At 40.3% G+C, this 20,018-nt stretch overlaps 1 protein-coding gene across 17 annotated transcripts in view; it reads right to left on the bottom strand.

Moving 5' to 3' along the window:
* Msantd2 (Myb/SANT DNA binding domain containing 2) overlaps positions 1–20,018 on the bottom strand; it is a 35,748-nt gene that overhangs the window by 3,485 nt on the left and 12,245 nt on the right. For 2 of the 17 annotated variants that reach the window (XR_003484665.2, XR_003484669.2), the window contains 2 exons: positions 15,714–15,843; positions 2,474–6,224 (listed from right to left, as the gene is read on the bottom strand). Coding sequence is in view for 10 of the 17 variants with exons in the window: in XM_027411815.2 (XP_027267616.1) it covers positions 1,012–1,072; positions 2,358–2,613 (317 nt within the window). In the remaining 7 variants the exon portion in view is untranslated. Of the gene's footprint in view, positions 1–1,011; positions 1,073–2,357; positions 6,225–12,415; positions 15,677–15,713; positions 15,844–16,749; positions 18,836–20,018 lie in introns of those variants that run through there. The other 15 variants (XM_027411819.2, XM_027411820.2, XM_027411818.2 and 12 more) reach the window with 15 other exon arrangements.

Here is a 20,018-nt window from a genome sequence, read left to right as displayed (position 1 = left end):
CTTGGAGCAGTCTGACACCATAGTTATTTGGGTAGTTCCTGAGAACTGCCCACTTCCTGGCTTCTGTCCAATGCCAAAAAAGTTTTGGGGTTTAAGGCTAGTGACAAGTGGCAGCTTGTCTCTTTCTGTCTCTCAAACATCAAGATCACCCATGTGGATAACACACAAGGCATGGGTGCTATGAATTCAAGGTTACCAGGAAAATAAATGAGAAGTGCTCTTCATTTAGCCCCAAACTATTTTTTTCTTTTTTAATGGATTTGATAAGGAACTCACTGAAAGCCACTAGAAAGAACTGTAAATGTAACAGATGATATTAACTCTTAGGGAGGAGAACAACAGTTGGGCGAGTGAAAGACTCTGGCCTGGACCTTCTCAGTCCTCCCTCCATGAGCTGCTTTCTACACACACAAACAGGTCACCTAAGGGCTTTCTTTCTGATTCTCAAACTGCAATGCTATGAAGAATCTAAATATCCCTTTGGCCCTCTACCATTTCACCCAGCTCCATTTAAACTCAAGTCCTTGTGGCTTATCTTATCTCTTAGTAAGCACGTCCACACTGAATGTAGGAGATACCCTAACCACACCCACTTGGGGCTGGAGACAGGTGCCTCTGACCACGCCCACTTGGGTGTGGTCAGGGTGACATGAGGAAGGTTTAAGAGTGAGAGAGACACACACGTGGGGTCCTTTCTATTTACCTTGCTCCCTGCTGACTGGCTGGGCTGATCTGAGTGAGTAGCATTTTCTTAAATAAACTACCTTTATATCTAGACCTGACTCCGTATTGCCATTCCACTTTAGGGAAACACATATTTTCATGTAACACTTGGTTCTTCTTCCTGTATATAAAATTCAGCATTTCAGGTCCCCAGTGGTAGAGTAAAGGATGAACAGACATGCTTCCATGGTGGTAAGGCTGGAGTTGCTCTGTCATGCCTAGGTACCCGTGATCCCCCCGGGTCACTAAACTTAGACACACTTATGCAAAAAAGAAGCATCTACTTACTGTGCTTCCTCAGAAGATTCTTGTTTTATTTTTAATGTTCTCTTTGAAACTGGCATTTCATCTGAAAAACAAAGAATTTTGGAACAAATTATATTTTCATGAGTGGTGGCACACATTTATGTGGATAAGTAGCTCTATTTACTGCCCTGTACCTGACTTTAAAATATAACTTTATATAATGAGATGCGAACATTTATATGCAAGATCAGAAACCAGGCTCCCCAAGTATAAAATTCTTCAAGGTCACCAGTGGATTTCAAGCAAAGAGCTTAAAGCTTAATTTCACTGCAAGCATGATTTTAAAAGAACAAGAATGAAAATGGTTCTCCTCTATTTAGGTTTTCTACGTAGGTTTTACAGGGTAAGTAATTATCCCCCAAATACGAGGATCAGCATATTCTGCATGTTATTTGTTTCCCAAGGTCTGGGTGATTTAACTCTCTATAGCAAGCAGGGTTAGGAGACACTGTAGTTTACACCTTATTATTCTCACAAGATTGAAAGGCAAGGTCATTTAGCATCTATTCTTATTCTTCCCATCTTCATTTTCTTACATACAGCTGATAATCTTAACAATTTGAGAGCCTCTATCTTTTTCCCTTCCAGTATTTGAGAGAAGTTATAACAGTATTCATAGAAAATATGTTAACAGTCCACCCTTTTTCTTTATTTCTCTGTCACCAGGCAAGATTTCTCTAATTTTTTCCTTGAGGAAGGGAAACAAATTTATACAGCCAATCCTGCCTGCACCTTCTCAGGTGTCACCTGAGCACCTCACGAGGGGGAAGGGCATTTATTCCTAATATACCCATTACATGACTTGCTACTGATGTACACAGTCTATAGCTTAAAAACCTGACCAGCACTTCCCAAGTAGGAAAGTCAAAACTGGAATACTTGACATACAGAGATGCAAGCAAACAAAAACTACATGTACCCTCTTAATTAGGCCACTCAAATGTAAATTTAAAATAGCTGGACCAAGAGTCAGTGCTCTTGGCAGGAATCTTAGTGCTACAAAGAGCAGGGTATTTTCAGTTGCATAAGATTCTGTCAGTGAATGTCCTTGTATGACTCAGATTAGGAATTTTTTTATCTTCAGGGAGCTTAGTGGTACCCAACTCAACAAGTACTACTTGGCTGTTTGATGCTAAACCAAGGATGCCCATGCTGATTCAAAAGAGTTTAGCAATATGCCTTGTGCTGAAAGCACTAGAAGCTATCACAGATGGTAAATACCAGTGCACATACCAAGAACACACACACACACACACACACACACACACACACACACACACACACACACACACCAGAAAAAAAAAAATTGCACATATTGGTTTTCTTACCCAATTCCTGATCTGTTGGATAGCCATGGAGATCCTGACTGTGGTTTCCCCAGTCCTCCTGTGAATAGTCCTCCATAGTGCTGCCATCTGACTCCAGCTCCTGGTACAAGCCACTACTGTTAATAAGTACAGGCTGGCAGGGCTGAGCATCCCATCCTCCCTGACCAAACACCTGTTCCAACTGTTCAAATGTGTAACTGCTCTTTCTTTTCCCAACACCATGTTCTTTCACCCGACTGTAACACCTGCGAAGGGTCTAAGACACAAAGTCTTTTGTTATTCCTTTAAAGCTGTACTTCCTCCTCCAGATACGGACCACAGATATTAATTACTATCAGACAGACACAGACAAACAAACACAGACACATCATTACAGGAATGCTAGATTTCAAATTCATTATTATATTAGAAAAATACTAATTTAGCATTTACTCAAACATGTTATAATTCAAACAATTATTTTGCAATTATCAATTAAAACAACAAGAAACATTACAACATTATTGCATGTACCCCAGACACATATTTTATGCCCCCTCCCCCATTTAAAAAAGGGTAAGGGGGAGGAAAAAAAGAAATACCAGCCAGCCAATAGGATGCACACCTGCCACAGGAGAGAGAGCTGCTATGGTGCCCAGAATTTGGAAAACGTGAGGGAAGGAGGACAGAAAGAAGAATTTCCCCAAGTGAAGAACAACTTCCTTACCCTTGGTTAAGGAGTACAGGGGAAAACAGTTACCTAGACAAAGTAGCTAACAAAGCGGAACCCTTATAGATCCTGTGTTCCTCACTAACTTACTCTATCATGGTAAAAACTTCTACAATTTAAACAGAAATCAAATCCTAAGTCCTTGTCCCCAGTATCAGACACAAGAAGTAGTACATTAATACCTACATTTTACTAGTCTGCCAACGGAAACTGCCAGCTAAACAAATCAACAAACAAGGCCAGCAAACCATCTTTCTTACCCTTTCTCTGTCACTAGACACACAGCAAATAAATACCATTACGTAAGCTCAAAGACAAAACTTGGGTAACATCATTGCCTTGTTCATGGTCTTTAATGCTATTACATATTTCAGACTAGCCCAATTTCCCAAACTTAATGTTACATACCTCATGCTATCTTACTTAATACCATCAAAAGATAAATCAAGGACTTTGTCTTAGCTTAAAAATCCAGTCACGTTCAGGCTCTACTTGTCTCTGCTTCCCTTTCTCCCTTCTACTTTATGAGGTTTCACTTGGAATTCTGAGAGACAAAACCCTCTTTCCCTGGTGGCTCCTAAATATTCTCTAACTTAACTGTTAAAACTAGTTTATCTCTAACTTAATGTATAAGCATTATCAAGACTATAAGATTCTCCTAACAGACAGATTACCTTCCATAAAACAATACATGAGCTAGTCTCACCAAATGAAAACAAGCCCGGGTCTTTAGAGCATCTCCATGAGAGTGCAGTATCTTTACACTAAAGCTGACAGACAATCTACAAGACACTCTCACAAAGACTCTTTAAATCTGTCCCTTGAGGCCAGAAATCCAAATAGGCAAAAAGAATAATAAAAGCACGAGACATGATCATCTCCCTCAGACACAGTCACCCACCCTGAAGCCTTGGCCCCCAAGCAAGCATCTCCCTTCCATAGCATCTCTCCCACTACCTCAAATGACACCTTACAGAGAACCAAGGCTTCCCATAAACTCTTTAAAAATCATCTCAGCTTTCTTTTTGCAACAGAGAATCATGACCCCATAGGACAAAACTTTCTAGAAAAATCTAGAAACATAAACTTGGAAAATGTGTGTCATAGTCAAATCTCCCAAAGGAAAGAGACAAGAGCTGCAAATCTCACTTGACTTTGCACACACTCCCCTTTCCCAGCACCCTCTGCCCTCCTCAGAGATCGGAATTTGAATTGCAAACAGCCCCTGACAATTTATTTTTATCTTACAATGTCTAGTTTCTGCCTCCAAGAACACCCCAACCACTCTTGATTCCTAACAACTGTAAATAGAGTCCCAGTCCTGTCCCTTTCCCCCTTCTGAGACCATAAATGGAGATGGAAAGCATACCCTTCTCTCACTACTTACTGGCTGCCTACAGAATAGCATCCAGAACACCAAAGTCAGTCAACTGGCTCTGTCTCCAAGGGTTACTCCGGAAGCCAAGGAACAAAACTAATGTTCCCTTGCAAGAAAGGTGCCATACTTATGAGGAAGTGACATAGGCACAAGCAAATCTACCAATTTTTTCCCTATATTTGCAAACATTTATTCTCTTGATCAAAAATAAATTCACCAAATTTTAATAATATACATGGGGAGGAACCAGAGAAAAGACATTTTTCAAGGCCACCAAACTGAGCTTATAATTTCTTTTGGTGATGTAATTGTGAGTAATGAAATCAGCATCTCTGACAGCTAAGCACACCTCCTAGTTGTAGTACATACCTGAAACACATATTTACAATGTGCTGGTATCTACCAAGTGTTTGGTAATGTCTAAAACCACAATAATCTAATGTACTGAAATGACTTTAAGAAGATTTCCAAATCAACTTTCTCTCCTTCAAGATACAAATGCACACAAGCAGTATCTTGTAAATCTAATAAGCACCAAAAACTCAAGAACAGTCTGTTTAAACAGGGCACATCCACTAAGATGGTGGGGGTGGAGCGTTGAGGTGCACGACTCACACGTCGGCTTAACTGCTACCCTAGGACCCACTAGGATTCACTTGAGAGCTTAGACATAGATAAAAAGGACATTTGGAGACCTTCCAATTCTTACCACCCACTGAAAAGATTATACAATACATTATCCTCTAAATGCTTAATCAAAGCATATAATTAAAAGACTGGGCGGCTGTATCAACAATCCTAAATAAACCAACTAAAATCTTCTCTAAATCAGGCATCATGATGCTCCAGAGTCCAGGAAAATGAGGCTGCAGCTCCCATTTGAGTCAGCAAACAAATCCAACATGATGCACCATTTGGCTTTCTTGGTGAGCCACGGTTTAGTTAATATGACTTAATCTTGCTTCACTTCCTTCTTCATTTACCTCACTCATCTCAGAAATGTACAGCAATTTAATCTCTAACTGGAAAAACTTAAAAACTTGAGGCTATTCTATGAAAAGACAATAGTTAACCTCTTTACTGTGAGAAATCTCTCTGGTAAGTTGATTGCACGTTTCTCTCTCCTCCTTGGAGGAGGGGCTATAAGACTATACTATCCACCCAGATAGAGGTCGTGAGGAGTTGAGGAAATCTAAACAGAACTAAGCAAGGTAACTTCAGGGGGCCAAAGCAGAGTTGATCCCAGTACCTGATTCAGAAACACCAGGTGAATGAGTGCTTATCAATCCACCATAGCAAGTGCTTGAGTTTCAGAACTACAAATGGAAAAGAACCAGAGAAAAGGCTTGAGGGGTGGGTGCTCCATTACCAAAGCAGGGGAAAAGCTGGCTGACAGCTGACAATTTACAGGACAGAGGAAAAATCTTGCCAGAGTTTAAGATTAAAGTAAAAGGAAATCAGAGAATAAAAAGATGACATTCATTGTGGATGAATGTATGGGGAGTCTATGGGAAGGGGGGCAGGTAAACAAAGGCAGGAGTTTTAGATTGGCAGGATTGAGGGTTTGACGGCAGCAATGCAGAGAAAGACCCAGGGTTACAGTACACGTAACATTAAATACAGTGCACAATGCAGCTATCTTGCCAAAGTAAGTAAATCCAGTATTGGGTTGTATAAGCAGAGGAATCACATGTAAGCTATGAAGGTGGCTCTTCCTCTCTATTCAGCACCGGTGAGGCCACAGCTGGAGCACAGCATTCAGGTCTGGGCATCGAACCAGCTACAAGAGAGGGAAATTGTAGAGTTCAGAAAAGGGCAAATAAAATAATGATAGGCTTGGAAAATAAGATCTACAAGCAGGGCCAGTGGTTTCAAAGCCCTTCCTGACATTATTAAGTTACTCAGGGCGAGACTGAGGTTTTTCACTTCAGTGTCCTCTAATCCCTGCTTGCATTCCGAAGTGGGAAAAGCTAGTTCCTCCCTGGTTTGGGAACACAGGAGGAGAACTAGCTAGCTCATTTAGGCACAGGCCAAGGATTCTGCTAGTGGCTCCGTACTTTACCCACTTCATACAGTAAAATCATCACCATGACAAAAACCACTGTTCTAACAGAGCTGAAAGCAGGTGGAACAGAGCATACAGTAAGGAGGAGCAGAAATAAGTCATAACAGCCGTATAAACATGCTGCTGTTTAGAAAACACTGGCTTCATTGGGCTAAGATGTCAGATGAAAAATAAAGTGAACCTGCAGGGAGGACAGCTTAGTTATAATAGCAGGAAACAATGTTATAAAAAAACAAACAATACACAGCTTTTCAAATGTAGTTGTCAAACTGGCCGTACTAAGCATACCCAACGGCCAACTGAACATGACAAACCCAAAATTGTCACTCACATGATGAAAATGTATAGAAGTGTCAAAATAACACTTCAAACTGGGCATGGCAGTCCACATCTATAATCCCAGCATGCAAGGCAGAAAGACTGCTGCAAGTCCAAGGCCAGCCTGGCATACATTGAGACCATGTCTGTGGAAAACCACCCCACCAAACAAATACCTCCGGCTAAAGTAAATGAGTAGTCTCTGTAAAATAGATCTTTTTCCTTTAAACTCCTATTACAATTACTACTAGTGACCCCTACGGCAACGAAACACCAAGTTTAATAAAAACTCAAAAGGTCTAAGGACACAGCTCAGTGAAATACTTGCCTAGCAAGTATAAGGCCCTGGGTTCAATCTTAAGCACACGCTCACATATTCATTCTTTCTCTCTTTCTCTTTCTCTCTCTCTCTCTCTCTCTCTCTCTCTCTCTCTCTCTCTCTCTCTCATATAGGGGCTGGGGGTGTAACTCAGTTGTAGAGTGCTTGCCTAACATGCTAACAGCAGGTGACACACGCTTGTAATCCCAACACTGGGAGTTAGAGGTAGGAGGATCTCTGTAAATTCCAGGCCAGCCTGGTCTACATAGAATTCCAAGACAGCCAGAGCTAAATAAATATAGCGATCTGTCTCAAAAAAAAAGAAAGAAAAAAAAAAAGAAAAACAAAATAAAAGCATAAATTTGCAATCATATCTTTTGACATACAATTGCAAATTTTGGTTAGAAAGTACCTTCAAACAAAACCATCTGAGCAAAAAATCTTAGTATTTATCACACTGGGTTTTCTGTACATTAATATCTAGCAAACTGACTTCCCAATTGACTAAATTCCTTAAAAACAAACAACAAGCCAAGCGGTGGTGGTGTACATCTTTAATCCCAGCACTCAGGAAGCAGAGACAGGTGGATCTCTGTGAGTTCAAGGCCAACATGGCCTACAGAGCTAGTTCCAGGACAGCTAGGGCTGTTACAAAAGAGAAACCCTGTCTTAAAAAAAAAGAAAAAAGAACTAATAATGTAAGAAATTTGTGTCACCACCCCCCCCCCTCTTCTATAGAACAAGTTTTGGCAAGTAAAAACCTTCTAATTCTAAACCTTTTTCTAACCAGGAGAAATTTCTTAGCCTATCAGATCATGGATACCCTCCTGAGGAAAATGCACATCACAAACTTCACTCCATCTCTGAAGAGCCCACATACCTCTGTGTAGGCAGACACCGTAACCACACTCCTAAGGCCTGGCTACAGGTGTGATGGACCACGCCAGTCAGGGTGTGGTCAAGGTGATGTCAGGGTGAAGTGGGAGAGGTTTTTAAGGGACAGACAAGGCACATGGGAGCTCTCTCGCCTGACTGCTTTGGCACGCTCTGGCTACTGTTAGCTGGTGTTTATCTATTAAAAGTTATCCTAACCTTATGGATTTCTTATCATTCACCACAATACCTCTGGTTCAAAGCTGCTGTGCTACATACAGCACACAGGCTATTTTTCTATAAAGACATAGGATGTGTTAGGAAGTCTAAGGTAAGTAGACTTAATTTGTATGACAGGCTTCAGAAGAGATTCTAAGGACTGGCACAACCAGGGCCAGCAAGAGGTTACCACCAAACATGGTGACCTGAGTGTAATCCTCTCAGAGCCGAAGTCTTACTATGTTGCCAAGGCTGAACTAAACCTAAAGTCAAGAGATTTCTTCACCTTGGTGTCTCACAAGCTGGAGCCAAAGGCATGCTACACAGCACCCAGAATTCCTGGTTGTTTTTTTTTTTTTTTTTAAGAAAATTTCAGTAAAGCTCACAATAAACAAACAAATAAAAACAAGAGAGAACAGTGACTGATTCAGAAAAAAAAAGTCACTTATTACTTGGTTTCTCAATTCATTTTAATAAATTATTTAAGTAAAAAAAAAAAAGTATCCTAAATGTGGTGGAGCACACTTGTAATTCTAGCACTGTAGAGGCAGGAGGATAAAAATTCTGGGCTTTCCTGGGCTATATAGCCAGACTTTATCACAATAACAAAAAGAATGTACAAAGATCTCATTTTATTTTTTTTGGGGGGGGGTCAGTTCGAGACAGGGTTTCTCTGTGGCTTTGGAGGCTGTCCTGGAACTAGCTCTTGTAGACCAGGCTGGTCTCGAACTCAGTCATTTTACTTACTTTTTTTTTTTAAGGTACTTTTTTTCTATGTGATAAGCAACAATTCTTTTTTCTGACGTAGCAATATAAGCAATATTTTAAAATTCATTCTGGTAATACAAGTCAGCCTAGGCTACCCAAGACCCCAGCTCAAAACAAAACTAAAGAACTCCAACAAAATTGGCAGGTACTATGGAAAAGCTTGGCAAATGCTATATATACTAGACTGGGAATGGCCCCTCAAGCATGCTAGGAAAGCACTTAGAAGGGAGTCTACCTTGGAAGGGAATGTTAAACAGGGTGGGATGTCCATACAGGCTGGCACTCCAGGAAAAGCAGTCCTCTAAAGCTGCTACGTCAGAATAGCAGCTGGTGTTTGTTTTCTCAATACTTCTCACTTTGGGGCTCTGACTCCAGTGGTATTGAGGTAACATTAAAATTGTCATTAATTTACTAACAGGTGATAATGAGGGGGAAGCACACTCACAAAAGTACTTCTAGCACAGCAGAGGGAAACATTCCTCCCCTTTTAAAAGTCTCCATAGGGACTGAAGAAATGGCTCAGCAGTTAGGAACATGTGTGGGTCTTGAGACCAGAGTTCCATTTTCAGCATCTACACCAAGAAGCTCACAATAACGTAACTCCAGCTTCAGGGGGATCAGACACCCATCTGACCTCCTCAGACACATGCACATAAACAACAAAATATTCAAAACGTAAGTCCCCATACAAACATTTCATATTATGAAGTAACTATTCCACAATCATGCCGCCAAATTAAGGCCACTCTCCTAACAACAAAAGCCCAAACAACAAGAAAAATCCTGACCAGCTTTTATTGTAGTAACATTACCTTGCTGCTGAAATACAAAAGTAGCCTCTACTCAAAGTTTTAAAGTGAAACCACTGGGTTAATGAGAAGGCTGGGCAGGTAAAGATGCTTGGCTGAACAAGCCTGGCCACCTGAGTTCCATCCACAGAACCCATAAAAGGTAGACAGAATGAAGCAATTGCACAAAGCTGTACTGACACCCACATGCACTTTGTGGGGCACACCCAATAATCGTTTTTAAAATATGAACCTAATAGTAGGCCACTTAATCTCTTTCATATGCTATCCATGTAATTATCTCATTATGTACTTATTTTCTTTCTCTTTCTTCCTTCGAGAATATAGCCCTGGATAACCTGGAACTCCTACAGACCAGGCTGCCCTCTGCCTCCTGAGTGCTGGGATTAAAGACATGTGCCACCACTACTACCAACTGTACTTGTTTTCTTACTGGAAACTACCATCTAACATGCAAAGACAACCTACAGTAAGTGTTTCTATTAGTAAGTTTATGTATTTATGAAATCAACCCTGACATCCATAAAAGCTCACCTAAAAAACTTAAGATACCAGACTCCTTCCTCAAGACATCTGTCCCATGGCTACAGAGATGGCTCTACAGTTAAGAGCACTGGACAATCTTTTAAAGAACCCAAATTCAATTCCTAGCCCATCATATAGTGTTCTCAACTGACTATAATTCCAGTCCCAGAAGATCTAATATCCTCTTCTGACCTCTGAAGGCAACCAGCACATACATGATGCAGACATACATGTAGGCAACACACACACACAATTTAAAGAAAGAAACAAACAAACAAACAAAAGGCTTCTAGGCCTAAACATTAAATCAAGATTTAACCAGTTCTAAAAATGGGTGGGTTTTTTGGTTTTTTTTTGCATTTATATGGTATAAACTATAAACCATAACTGCACGAGGGGAAGAGCTCTCTTACCATTTTTATGAAAGCATAATAGAAAAGCAAGTTATACATCTACTCTAAGTTTCTGCCTTGGGGCAACCTAACTATTTAAAAGCTGGAGGACATGATGGGTACACCTCTGTAACCCCAGCACTGGGAAGTGGGGGCAGAAGCATCATTCATTCAAGGTCATCTTCAATCAATTGCATAGTAAGTTTCAAACCAGCCTGAGTTACATAAGATTCCATCTGGGGGTTGGGGGGGGGGAATTGTATTGTTAGACAGTTTTGTCTGGAGCAGAAATATAGTGTACTTACCCAAACCTAATGGGCATGGGTCTATCATGGCACTTGAGGGGGCAGTCAGTATAATGAGGCATTCTGTCTTACAGTAATGACTTTAAGTTAATACACTATAAAATGATTGTAACATACACACCTAAATTACCAGTAGCACACCCACTATCATATTCAAGTATTATGCATTGTCCGTACTTAAACGTGGGACTGTGTGGTATCTTTTTTGTTGTGCCTGTTTTGTTTTGTAAGACAGTCTCACTCTGTAACTCAGACTACCCTGAAATTCACAGAAATCCTCCTGTATCAGCCTCCCCTGCTTGTTTGTTTGTTTATTTATTTATTTATTTATTTATTTATTTATTTCATTGTCAACTTGACACAAGTTAAGGTCATCTGGCAAGAGGCAACCTAAACTGAAAAAAAAAAATGTTTCTATCAGATTGGCTTTGTGGGCATGTCTATGGAGCAATTTCTTGATTGATGTGGAAAGGCCCAGCCCACTATGGTCTGTGCCATACCCGGGCAGGTGGTCCTGGGTGGTATAATAAAGCAAGCTGACCAAGCCAGAGGGAGCAAGCCAGTTAGCAGTGCTCCTCCATGGTCTCTGCTTCGGGTCTTGTCTTCAGAGTCCTAAATGAGTTTAGGCCCTGACTTCTCTTCATGATGGATTGTAATCCATCATGAAATTGATAGATGAAATAAACCCTGCAGCAACACAGATACTGATTCACGGGACTAGGTGCAAATATTCAATATAATTTATTTCAGGGAGAAGTCTCCTACACAAGAAGCAGATGGCCTCCGTTGGTGGCCGCTCTAAGGACCCACACAGACTGCTCTTCTGTGACCCAACCAAAAGCAAGGGAGCCCTCAGGTCAGGGACCTGAGCTAGTCCTACCCTCCTTCATGGCCACACCTGTGACCACACCCAAACAGGCATGGTCAGTGCTACAGGTGTGGGCAGGGTGGATATCTCACTACAAAACCCTTTTCTCCTCAAATTGCTTTTGACCATGTTTATCAAAGCAACAGAGAGAAAAGGCTGCCCTATACTTTGATGGATTGGCAACAGAGTAGGTTTGTTCTACCAGTATCACAACATGCTGAGTAATGTTTTATCATAGGACATAAGGATGGCTACAAAGACTTGGCTAAATGACAACAAATTTTTGGCTCCATTATAATGGGACTTATAGGACTGCCTTTGTGTACACCTCCAATGTTGACAAAGTGTCATTGTGTGGAACACAACTTGTACTCATTACAGTTCATCTCATCACCATTGTAATCTCTAAGGAGACAAGTCCCCAACCATTTATTCATATAGCAAATAATAGAAAGCACATGAGATGGCCATAGTCTATAACATCCTTTAGCAAGTAAGCATCAGACTTACCTGTTTTTATAATCAAAAAGTAATTGTAGCTTGTAGATGTTTCTTCTGCTGTAATTCAGGCTCCTTTAAGGAGTTGACAGCCTAAGAAGCACCATCATCAAGATGAAGATGTGAATGAATAACAATGAATCTTCTACAATAAAGGCTTTCATTTTAGTTCCACATTTTTAAACTCTTCTTAAAACTTCCAAAGCAGAATTGTGTTTGTTGTTGAGTGAAACCTCTTTTGTAATCTAAAACTTGTTCACCATGAGTTTTGACACATATAAGGAGTATGATACAGTTCAAAGTTATGATGATATTGATAAGAATGTAGCTAGGAATAAAAGGTTTATGGGGGCCTGGGAAGATGGCTTAGCAGTTAAGAACATTGGTTGCTTTTCAAGAGGATCAAAGTTCAATTCCCAGCATCCACATGGCCATTCACAATTGTCTTTAACTCCAATTCCAGGAGCTCTCACCACGTTTCTGGACTCCTCTAGCAATGCATGCATATGATGGACTTAAGTTTATGTGCAGGCCAAACACTCACAATAAAATCTATTTTTTAGGCTGATAATTTAAAAGCATAGGTGATGAGAAAACTCAGATGTAATGGTACATTCGACCTTCCACTTTTCATGGAACAGGTGAAACCTAGCCCCTTTTGTTAAGGCTTCTGCCTTGGACATATCTGCGTTGATATATGTCTCACTGTAAATGGATGTTTAATGTAGCAAGCAGTATATTGCCACATTTAATCTTCATAGGTTTCACCATGACAGAGATTTGCAAACAGCAATCTTAGAGTCAAACACTCCCTAGTGATGTGGTGCCAGTTTTCATTTTACAAGAATTTTTGAGGGGCTCAAACCCAAATGACTCTAGAGAGTAACTGTAACTGTACTTCCCTGTTCAGGTACACAACATTATTTGGAATCAATACATAATTTCAACTGAGATACATTTAGCATCATAACATAAGAATATAGCAGGCTGTAAGATTCCATAAATCTGAATGATGAAAAATAATTCAATGAGAAATAAAGGCACTTGCCCAGTGTATAAAAGGACCTGGGTTTAATTTCAGGCAGGCACGCATGCATGGAAAAAAAATAATACTAAGAGGACTAAAGATGTAGCTCAGTTGGTAGAATGCTCGCCTAGCATGCATGTAGTCCTGGGTCTGATCCCCAGCACTACTTAAATGAGGCATGGTGGCAAATGCCTATAATCCCCGAATTAGAGAAGAGACAGGAAAATCAGCAGTTCAAGGTCATCCTCAGCCACATACTGAGTATGAGGCCAGCCTGGGATAAATGAGACATTCCCTATTGGGGGGCGGGGACAGAAAAGAGAAAAAGAAAAAATATGTAAGCACAGTGGTGTGTCCATCTGGATATACTATATGGTTTGGGTATTACATTTATACTTTATGCTCCAAAAACATTACTGCACTTGTCAAAATTTAACGAAAGTGGGCTGTTGATTTGTAGGAGGAAATAAACCAAGTTGTTATAAACACAGGATCTGGAGTGAGAATGCTTATTCTATTGTTGCCACCTGCTAGCATTTGTGGCATTAGCCAAATTAATCTTCATGCCTTAATTTCTCCACCTGTAAAGCAGAGTTGAAGACAGGACTTCATCATAGATTTCTTGTGAGCATTAGATGAGAAGTAGAGCCTTTAAAGCAATGTAGCTAATTGCTTTTATTCAACACATGTTAGCTAGTATAACTGTTACAAGATGATAGAGCTGCAATGTGTGTATACTAAGGAGCTTATAAGCAAAGGTAAACTCAAGTAAATTAAAGTGTTTTAGCAAAGGCACACAGTAAGAATAAAGTGTGAAAGACACCTTCAACTGAACCTCACTGACAGGAGTGACCCCAGCACTTGGAGAATGGTTCCAAGTTCTAGGCCAGCCAGGACTACATAAAAAGATTCTATTTCAACACCCCTTCATCTCTACAAAAAGAACCTTACTATAGCAATCAACATCAAGCGTTGCCAGGATAGGGGGCTGGAGAGATGGCTCAGGGGTTAAAGAGTTGCCAGGAGGTGGTGGCACACACACCTTTAATCTGAGAGGCAGAGCAGGTGGATCTGTGATTTTGAGGCCAGCTTGGTCTACAGGGTGATTTCCAGGACAGCCAGGGATACACAAAGAACCGCTGTCTCAAAAAACAAAAGAGTAAAACAAGAGTCATGCAAGAGAGACAAGGGGGAGGGCAAGAGTTTCAACTAACCCACACCAGCATGCTATAGAAATGCTACCTTTATTTTCTCCCACCTTAGTACTGAAAAGACTCCTTTAAGATAATTTGTTTGATGACATATAAGTTCAACACACAAAAGGACTTCATACTAGATGAGGGTCTGTGACATTGCTATGTAAATATATTTTACCCAAAATCAAATTTCACAAACATCTAGCTTTGTTAGCTAATTAATCCCATCAATCTGTAGGCTTAGTATGAATATAAGTAACATATAATTAACACACTAACATATAAACAAAAAGGGAAAAGTACTCCTATAACTCCCTACCCAGTGAATTAAGCCACAAGAAGCAAACATGAAGGAAAACTCATCACAAATGGTGAAATAAGGTACATAAATAAGCCAGGAGATAGAGGTATACATCTTTAATCCCAGCACTCAGGAGGCAGAGGTAGGGGGATCTCTATGAGGTGGAGGCTGCCAGCATGGTCTATAGAGTAAGTTCCAGGACTGCCAGAGCCACATAGAGAAACCCTGTCTTGAAAATAAAAAAAATTTTTTTTCAGATGTAGATGATTCACCCATATATATTCTTGGAGTTTGATAGAATAAAGCTATCACATTCTTGTTCTGGAGTTTTTCAATTTTTAATAATTTATTTATTTTCATTTGTGTTTTGCCTTACATGTATGCCTGTGTGATGGTGTCTGGTCCCTGTAACTGAGGTTACAGACATTTGTGAACCGCCATATGGCTACTGGGAATTCACCCTGGGTCCGCTGGAGTAACAGCCAGTGCGCTTAACCACTGAGCCATCTTTCTAGCCTGGAATTCTTGTATTTGATACATGAAAATATACTGAAATTAAAAGTAGGTTTACCAATTTTGTTGAAAAATAAACATTTTAGGAATGTGTGGCTATGCTATAGTAAAGAAACTAAAACTTCTTTTTTTTTCTTAGTTTAGTAGTCTACTAAACTATGGATACATTACTTATATAAACGGAAACCAACGTTTTATCTTTTTCTAAAATGGGCACAACCCTGACTTCTCAAAGCCCACTGTTTCCTAATTTGAGGAAGAGAAGGAAATTACCTGTTTTGGCTCAAGACTGGACACTGCATACATAGCACGTGCATCAAGAGGAGGTGGGTGCTCTGAGCTAGTCACTGGCAGAACAATAACACAGCACTTGGCTGCTCAGTGAGGCAAATCTCAGTGTCACCTGGATGCATACAATGCAAAGAATTAAAAAGCATGAAAACCATTCTCAAAAAACAAAAGCCAACTGACCTATTCTTTATGTAAAAGTGCAAGGTATGGTGTTCAAACTGAAGCCACTAACAGAAATATCACATCTGAGGAGCTTCTGTCCTGTATTGATTGTTCTTACTTGTTTTTTTTTGAAATAAGGCTCCACTGTGTAGCCAAGCTGGGCTCAAACTCTTCTGCCTCCTACTGTCAGGTAGTGGAATTACAGGAGTAAACCATTTGGTTTGAATTAGCCGTTTTAAAATACCTATTTTCTCAGGACTAAAGTACGTGGGACCATGATAGAGTGCCTACCTAGCATATGCAAGGCTTTAGGCTCAATCCCCATCACTGCAAGAACAAAATTATCATCATTTTCTATTACAATATAGGATCTGTGGTTTGTTTTTGAAAATCAGTTTTGTAACCAGATGTGGTGACAGACTTGTAATCTCAGAATTTAAGAGATGCAGATGGGCCAACCAGAAGTTCTACCATCAGTTACATAGTGAGTTACATACATAGTGAGGGCAGCTTGAGCTAGAGATACTGTATTTAAAAAAAAAAAAAAAGTTTATCTTTTTCTTTTTGTTCATTGATATATTCCCAGTGTCTTCAAAACCTGGCATATAAAAATGGCTCCATAAATCTTTGGTGGGTGAGTAAATAAAAATTCTTTAAGATTGTTTGTTAGGCATTCAGATACCACATACAAGGTTGACCAGGACTAACACTTTCTTCTTTGTAAATCACAACCCAATCTTTCCAAGGAGAAAAAAATACTTATAAATTAAATAAATAATAAAAAGCAGCTTTTTACTGATATGAACTTTTATTTTGGTTTTATTAATATCACTTACAAACATAATTGGCTTGTTTGAATAAATGAAGTAATCTAAAGAAAAAGTACTGTGAATTTCAGAAGTTTGAGCTATTACAATCAAGGAGTCTCACAAGACTGAGGAACTACAACTAGAAAACACAGAAGTAAACAACTTCCTATCTACTCTATCAATTATCCTTAATCAGTTTTTGCTAGCTCAAAATATTATATTCATTAACAGAGCTAAGAACACATACAGAAAACTGAAATGGTGACTGCTATTCCTAGAATATCTGAGAAAAAGATACAGACATATTATTTCACTAAGGCCCACATCCTAAGTGAAAAGGTAACACTCAGTGCCAAGAAAAACGAAGTATTTCCACAGGTTCTCAAGGACTCTCTAAACTACAAATTTCAATGATTTCAATACGTCTTTTTCCAAGTGCAGATATCTTTCACCTAGTATTAAGAATAGTGGGAAGGTTCAGCACAGATTACAAACTCCAGATAACTGTGGCATATGATGCATAAGAGGCACTGGCTCATTAAGAAACCATTTTAACCAAGAAACCATATATAAGTTTCTGCAAAGACAAGAAGTAGGCAGAATAGATAGAGCATGGTATATAAAGTCATCCTACAGTGATAAAATTAAGGAGTATGTCCTTATTCCTGTGACCCTAAAAACTGTTTAAAATCTAAAGCACTTCCAGGTTTGGTGGTGCATGTCTCTAATCCCAGCACTCTGGAAACAGAACCAAGCGAATCTCTAAATTTGAGACCAGCCTAGTCTAGGAAGTGAGTCCCAAGACAGCTAGAGCTACATAGCGAGATCCTGCCTCAAATATAACAAATAAAACTAATGCATTCACTAATAGTACTTGTTAGTTATTTCTGAAACTCCTTTCCATTTTATTTCATTTTCTAAACACGGAATTCACAGCAGCGGGGGTGGGGTGTGTGTGCCTTTCCTACAAGGGTAAAACACAGCTAATGCAGTGGTTCTCAATCTTTCTAATGCTGTGACCCTTTAATACAGTTCCTCATGTTGTGGTGACCCCAACCATAAAATTATTTTCATTGCTACTTCATAACTGTAATTTTGCTACTATTATGAATTGTAATACAAATATCCTGATATGCAGGATATCTGATATGTAACCTCTGTGAAAAGGGGTTCATGACCTACAGGTTGAGAACTGCTGTTCTAAACCAGTCTGGTGACACCCTCTTATAATCTGAGCACCCCAGAGGTAGATAGATACAGGAGAATTGTTGAGACTTCAAGTTTGACCTAATCCACCTAGTGAGCACTAGGCCTGTCAGAACTATCTTGCCTCAAAATAGTTTAAATGTTTTTAAACTGAAATCTTAGATGTGAATTTAGCTCTTACCCTATGGTTTAAAAAAAAAAAAAAAGTAGGATAATCAATCTTCTGTCCACATCTGTCCATACTGGACAGACTGGAGGCTAGAAGAAAGTATCTTCCTCCAGGCGGTGGTGATGCAAACCTTTAGTCCCAGCACTCGGAGGGCAGCCAGCCACAGGAGGATCTCTGTGAATTTGAGGCCAGCCTGGTCTACAGAGTGAGTTTCAGGACAGGCTCCAAAGCCACAGAGAAACCCTGTGGGGGGGGGGGGGGAATGAATGTATCTTCTAGGGCAGGACTGTCCAAACATGGTGTTCTATTTCTATCTCACTGGGTTGTGAGTAATGAGGCCTAAAACTTAGACATGAAGTTCATGAACTTCATGAAGTCCCATGAAGGTCATCTGTGACCATAGCAAAGAACTGGCAGAAGTAGACAGGCAGTTCTAGAACAACAAACCCCTCAACAACTGTGCCAGGTATGAAATCTGTTCTCTTCTCCCAAGCTTCCACTGCCACTGCTCTTACCATTTGCCTAACTCACTGAAAGGATAACTTCAAAATCAACTCCATGCCTCCACTCTTACCCTTTCTGTTGATATGACTGCCAGTGACTGCTATAAAATGGGGATAAAAGCCCATTTCCTGTATATCACCTGACCTCCAGTTTGTCACCAGTCTCCTTTCTTCTTACTACTACTTCCCTTGGCCCTTCACTCCATCAAGTGTTCCATTGGAGAATCTGGGACTTCATACTATGTTGTAATAACTCTAGAAGAGCAAGCACAGTGTGGACAAATAATGGATCAGCAGGCAGGTAAAAACACTTGTTTGCTGATCTAAGTTTGATCCCTGAAACCATAGGCACCTGCACACATGTGATGAACAGAATACATATACATATATATGCAGGCAAAATGCCCAAACATACAAAATAAACAATTTTAAATATAAATAAAAACTTTTAGCAAGAGCACAAGGCTATCAAGATGGCTGAGTGTGTGAGGGGGCTTGCCACCAGGCCTGTCTGACCTGAGCTCAATCTCTGGGATTCACACTGATAAAAGGAGATGACCAACTCCCAGACACTGCTGTGTGCTGACTTGCACATGTGTCATGGCCCTTGCACACCCAAGAACACACACACACACACACACACACACACACACACACACACACACACACACACACTAAATGTAATAAAATTTTCAAAAAGAGCAAAATGGAAAATGTTGGTCTCAGGGGCAGAAGAGATAGCTCAGTACTTAAGGAACACTGAATGTTCTTCCAGGACCTGAGTTCAACTCCCAGCACCCATATGGCAGCTCACAACTGTCTGTAACTCCAGTTTCAGGGGACCCAAAACTTCCCATGGCAAAACACTACTGCACATTAAAAAAAAAAATGTTGGTCCCACCTCTGTATCTTCCAGGTCTATTTTTGAGGGGGTGGGGGGAGAGCAAGGTGGTGGTGATACAGGGTCTTGTGTCTTATAGCCCAGGGTGATCATCTCAACTCTATTCCCAAGTGCTGGGATTATAGCTCAGCTCAGTCCTTTTGTATAAAACTGTAGGATGGGACGAGAGGCGAGTTCTAGCCAGTCTGAGCTACAAAGCAAAACCTTGCCTCCTTGCCCAAGACAGAACAAGAAGGGGTAGACAGGGGAAGGGAGGGGAGGTCCTAGTGCTTCAAGAGGGTGGCTAGTAAGACAGTTGAACAGGGGTACCTTAAGTTAAAAGAATGGATGCAAGCAACGGGCATATGAAGAAGGCCAGGCTGAGCCTGTGTACACAGAGTAACAGGTGGTGTCCTGGGCCAGTGCCAGGGTATAGCAACCTTTATCGGGGAGACCTCAAAGTATCTCTGGGCTACTCCATGATCCCTCAAATGGATCCCTGCTGCTGCAGACTTTCCCAGGCAAAGGCTGTTCTATCAATGTGCAAGAGAGCAAAGA

Source organism: Cricetulus griseus, chromosome 4, assembly GCF_003668045.3.
Source record: "Cricetulus griseus strain 17A/GY chromosome 4, alternate assembly CriGri-PICRH-1.0, whole genome shotgun sequence".
NCBI classification, from domain to species: domain Eukaryota; kingdom Metazoa; phylum Chordata; class Mammalia; order Rodentia; family Cricetidae; genus Cricetulus; species Cricetulus griseus.
Note: the sequence above shows the minus strand (reverse complement) of the source record. Positions and strands in the feature narration are given on the sequence as shown.